The 5,619-nt window shown below is 43.6% G+C and overlaps 1 protein-coding gene across 1 annotated transcript; it reads right to left on the reverse strand.

Moving 5' to 3' along the window:
- Positions 1-1,384: 1,384 nt before the first annotated feature.
- Positions 1,385-5,097, reverse strand: LOC142194532 (polyubiquitin-C). Its single transcript, XM_075263702.1, has 2 exons — positions 4,990-5,097; positions 1,385-3,790 (listed from the first exon to the last, which is right to left on the reverse strand). Exon 2 carries the CDS (start codon positions 3,781-3,783, stop codon positions 1,498-1,500), a length of 2,286 nt encoding a protein of 761 aa, XP_075119803.1. The 5' UTR covers positions 3,784-3,790; positions 4,990-5,097; the 3' UTR covers positions 1,385-1,497.
- Positions 5,098-5,619: the final 522 nt, after the last annotated feature.

Consider the following 5,619-nt stretch of genomic DNA (forward strand, 5'->3'; position numbering starts at 1 on the left):
GTGTTTCACTGTAAAATATTGTCTAAAGTCTCAGACTCATTTCTGGTGCTCCTAACACCTGCAGAGTTCTTTAGCAAAACCAAGGGCAGAAAATACTAATCAAAGAATAAAATACATTTATTAATTACAAAAAAAAAAAAAAAAGACACCATAAAAATCACTTGTACTACAGCAGGACAGATGAGCTAAGCTAAAAGAAACAAAACACATGGGCAGTCACAGATGACATTTATATAGCTGGCAGGTGGACCACAAACTACATGAATGCACAGCTTGTGGTCCACCTGCAGGCCATGAGTTTTGAGTTTCTTTTGACTTATGTTATCTGCCCTGTTGTACATGTTATTTTAGTGATTTTTTGTAACCATTCATATTTGCTTTTTAATCTCTTTGATCAGCATTTTCTTTGGCTCTTTTTTCCAGTATATATTCAAGTAAGCCACTAGTGTTATGGACCTTTGTTTTGTTTTTTTTGCACAAAAGTCCTGCATGTTCATGTCCTTTTATGCTTGGCACCCTCCCACCCAGGTCACATGGACATGTAGAAGGTTTAATGTCCCAGCTCACTTAAGTTGACCCAAACTCACAGCATAATGGTAATGGTTCTAAGTCAACTGCAGATTCTCACTACATACAGTTATAACTGCATTCAATCTTATGTCTGATTACTGACAATTTACACCAAAACAATGAGAAATATCCTGAGATCAATCTGTGCCTTGGGGCCATCAATAATTATTAAAAAGTACTTGTAGCCCAATAATTGAATGCCGTTAACCAATAAAGGGGTTGTCCCATCTCAAGGATTCTCTATTGGTAGCTTGTGTAAATTGAAGACTTTTCCTACATATATTGCTTTAGAAATGCTGCTATGTCTTTACTATGAACTTCTCTCTCCCATTGTTTACAGTTTCCATAATGCTAATCCTGTAATATGGACAAGTGATATCACTCACTGCTCTGCAGGCAGCACAATCAGATCAGTTAATGATGTGTTATCTCTACAAGCATGTGCATACTCTCTGACCTGCATAAGTATACGGTAGTTATACTTCAGTGTCTTGTTCAGGAGGGGGAAGAAATACAGGAAAGGGAGACTAGGCAAACTGCTGAAACAGTGAGATGGGAAAATCCCTTTAAGTACCTAGTGGGACTGATTTACTAAAGGTTCAGTGTAAACTTAGTCTGAAAATGTGCCCAATTTATCATCCAGCATTAGCCACTGAAATCTGGCATATATTTAGGACCGCCTTTTTTTTAACACTTACCACCTTTTGCCCATGTAAGTGAAAGGTCAAGTATACACCAGAGTTAGCCAGTTATGCTAGAAATTACCTTTAGGAGTTGTGTAAGAACTGTGCATGCATTAAACGAAAAGCAAAAGTGCTGTGCAATACTCTTTATTTTGCTATATCAAGTCTACAGATGTGACTGTAGCATACGACCAGACAAAGTGCAAGAAACAAACAACAACAACATGGAATGAAAGTCTCGGGTTTAACAACCACCCCTCAAACGCAGCACAAGGTGAAGGGTAGATTCTTTCTGGATGTTGTAGTCAGAAAGGGTGCGGCCATCTTCAAGCTGCTTGCCTGCAAAGATCAACCTCTGCTGGTCTGGTGGGATACCCTCTTTGTCTTGGATTTTGGCCTTTACGTTCTCAATGGTATCACTGGGCTCAACCTCAAGGGTGATGGTTTTGCCAGTCAGGGTCTTCACGAAGATCTGCATGCCACCTCTCAGACGAAGCACAAGGTGAAGGGTGGATTCTTTCTGGATGTTGTAGTCTGAAAGGGTGCGGCCATCTTCAAGCTGCTTGCCTGCAAAGATCAACCTCTGCTGGTCTGGTGGGATACCCTCTTTGTCTTGGATTTTGGCCTTTACGTTCTCAATAGTGTCACTTGGCTCAACCTCAAGGGTGATGGTTTTGCCAGTCAGGGTCTTCACGAAGATCTGCATGCCACCTCTCAGACGAAGCACAAGGTGAAGGGTGGATTCTTTCTGGATGTTGTAGTCTGAAAGGGTGCGGCCATCTTCAAGCTGCTTGCCTGCAAAGATCAACCTCTGCTGGTCTGGTGGGATACCCTCTTTGTCTTGGATTTTGGCCTTTACGTTCTCAATGGTATCACTGGGCTCAACCTCAAGGGTGATGGTTTTGCCAGTCAGGGTCTTCACGAAGATCTGCATGCCACCTCTCAGACGAAGCACAAGGTGAAGGGTGGATTCTTTCTGGATGTTGTAGTCTGAAAGGGTGCGGCCATCTTCAAGCTGCTTGCCTGCAAAGATCAACCTCTGCTGGTCTGGTGGGATACCCTCTTTGTCTTGGATTTTGGCCTTTACGTTCTCAATAGTGTCACTTGGCTCAACCTCAAGGGTGATGGTTTTGCCAGTCAGGGTCTTCACGAAGATCTGCATGCCACCTCTCAGACGAAGCACAAGGTGAAGGGTGGATTCTTTCTGGATGTTGTAGTCTGAAAGGGTGCGGCCATCTTCAAGCTGCTTGCCTGCAAAGATCAACCTCTGCTGGTCTGGTGGGATACCCTCTTTGTCTTGGATTTTGGCCTTTACGTTCTCAATGGTGTCACTGGGCTCAACCTCAAGGGTGATGGTTTTGCCAGTCAGGGTCTTCACGAAGATCTGCATGCCACCTCTCAGACGAAGCACAAGGTGAAGGGTGGATTCTTTCTGGATGTTGTAGTCAGAAAGGGTGCGGCCATCTTCAAGCTGCTTGCCTGCAAAGATCAACCTCTGCTGGTCTGGTGGGATACCCTCTTTGTCTTGGATTTTGGCCTTTACGTTCTCAATGGTGTCACTGGGCTCAACCTCAAGGGTGATGGTTTTGCCAGTCAGGGTCTTCACGAAGATCTGCATGCCACCTCTCAGACGAAGCACAAGGTGAAGGGTGGATTCTTTCTGGATGTTGTAGTCTGAAAGGGTGCGGCCATCTTCAAGCTGCTTGCCTGCAAAGATCAACCTCTGCTGGTCTGGTGGGATACCCTCTTTGTCTTGGATTTTGGCCTTTACGTTCTCAATGGTGTCACTTGGCTCAACCTCAAGGGTGATGGTTTTGCCAGTCAGGGTCTTCACGAAGATCTGCATGCCACCTCTCAGACGAAGCACAAGGTGAAGGGTGGATTCTTTCTGGATGTTGTAGTCAGAAAGGGTGCGGCCATCTTCAAGCTGCTTGCCTGCAAAGATCAACCTCTGCTGGTCTGGTGGGATACCCTCTTTGTCTTGGATTTTGGCCTTTACGTTCTCAATGGTGTCACTTGGCTCAACCTCAAGGGTGATGGTTTTGCCAGTCAGGGTCTTCACGAAGATCTGCATGCCACCTCTCAGACGAAGCACAAGGTGAAGGGTGGATTCTTTCTGGATGTTGTAGTCAGAAAGGGTGCGGCCATCTTCAAGCTGCTTGCCTGCAAAGATCAACCTCTGCTGGTCTGGTGGGATACCCTCTTTGTCTTGGATTTTGGCCTTTACGTTCTCAATGGTGTCACTGGGCTCAACCTCAAGGGTGATGGTTTTGCCAGTCAGGGTCTTCACGAAGATCTGCATGCCACCTCTCAGACGAAGCACAAGGTGAAGGGTGGATTCTTTCTGGATGTTGTAGTCTGAAAGGGTGCGGCCATCTTCAAGCTGCTTGCCTGCAAAGATCAACCTCTGCTGGTCGGGTGGGATACCCTCTTTGTCTTGGATTTTGGCCTTTACATTTTCAATGGTGTCACTGGGTTCAACCTCAAGGGTGATGGTCTTCCCAGTCAGGGTTTTCACGAAGATCTGCATTTTCAAACTAAAAAAAATAAAAATAAATTAATGTATTAAACCACCAGAGATAAAACAAACCACAACATATCCAGCTGCTTTGCCACTCTCCATTTTCACTGGTATATATAAGCATTTTGTACACCTCTCATAAGAACAAAGACTGTCAATCTTGTACCACACAAGTAGTTTTACATGTACACCTCCAACATCTGAAAAAAATCATGAAACGTATAGTTCTACAATTTTCCCATATAGTGTTCATATCAATATCACTTTCTAGCCATCTACTTGAGCTCATTCCGCTTCCTTTCAGTACATAAAATTCAGTCACAAGGCCATTCACTGTAAAAAATGAATCAGCTGAAGTAGAGGTAAAAAAAAAACAAAAAAAAAAATGGAATTCATAAATTAGTATTGGCTAATCCGACAACTTTTGTCCCAATATTTAAACCATAGAAACCCTGTAACATAGGGATAAAATGAAGAAATAACCATTCGATCTACAAGGTTATAAAGAGGTTAATTCAGAAACTGTGGTATACTACATCTCAGTTTAGAATGGGATTAAAGGGATAGTCCAAACAATTAAAGGCTCACATTGATCAAAACAATAAAGACACACCCCATTGTCCATGTTCAGCCCCACATACTGTAAGACACTCCCACTTAGCCAATTGCTAGTTAGTTAGTTATTGTCTGAGCAGGTATTTCCTGTGTGAACAGGGACCAGGAAGCAGTAGGGACAATGGGGGAGTCAAGGGACAAGAGTCAGACATGTTGGGTTTTTAGTGTGATTGTCAGCTGGACAATCCCTTTAGACATCACAACACAGAGGTCGAGGCTACCAATTGTATAACAGCTGTTATACAGTCATCACAAGCTACACATACAATATAACAATTGTATAAAAGGAAAATTTACAGTTTAGCTGCATCCCATAGTAAGTGATAATAGCCATGTATCGCCCTATCCAACATAGGCAAGAGGCAGACAACCATACAAGTACAAAAACCACCCATAAAATAAAAGCACGATTATTGAAGTCTATATAATGCTTAAACCTCCTAAATTCTCCTCAGAGTTATAATATCATTCATTTCCCGCCGGAGCCTCCTTCCCGCTCACCAGAAGCCGGGGAATAACATAACCATATACCCCCGGCTTCTAGCTTACATCCCCAGTATAAACATCAATAATCTACAGAAATTATAAGCTCGTTCTTACCTTCTAGTCTAGCAGACAATAAATAACAAACTCTCCAGTCAGTCGCTCAGTTCCTCTCAGTTGCTGTGTATAACTGTAAGCGCTGCGTCACACGCCTTTTTATATACAGCTCAGCGGTGACTCATCACTCCCACGTAATTGATTTGCTCATGCGCCGAAAAGAAAATGTAGCTCCCGGGAATAGGGCGGGGTAACGGTAATTCACCCGAAAATACTAGACAGTTCTTCACAGGATGAAATTAGTCGATAGAGGTTTATTACACTGGGTTATTATTAGAAAGTACCGGCTATATACAATGTATTAGTCCAAGCATTATCTCAGCGCGGAGGGATACCAAGTAGAGGGGGCGTAGACGGAGACTAGACCTCTAGAAGATTCCAGTCGGTCTTTGCTTGGGGCGTGTGTTTGGCGGGCTCTGATTGGCGGGATGTGACGCAATGTTGTTGCTGGGGCTGCCGGGCAGATTCTACATGTCCCGGCTGTGAGGAGATGTTTTCCTGCTTCCTGTTTCTCGTTGTTTATAGCGTTTACTGGAAGAATATTGAGAAACTAGGAACAGTGAACTGTGAATGATATAGCTAAGGTCATAGACTGGGGGTACGTCACATCTGTGGCATAGACTTTAGCAG

The sequence above is a fragment of the Leptodactylus fuscus genome, chromosome 2 (genome assembly GCF_031893055.1).
Source record: "Leptodactylus fuscus isolate aLepFus1 chromosome 2, aLepFus1.hap2, whole genome shotgun sequence".
Classification (NCBI taxonomy): domain Eukaryota; kingdom Metazoa; phylum Chordata; class Amphibia; order Anura; family Leptodactylidae; genus Leptodactylus; species Leptodactylus fuscus.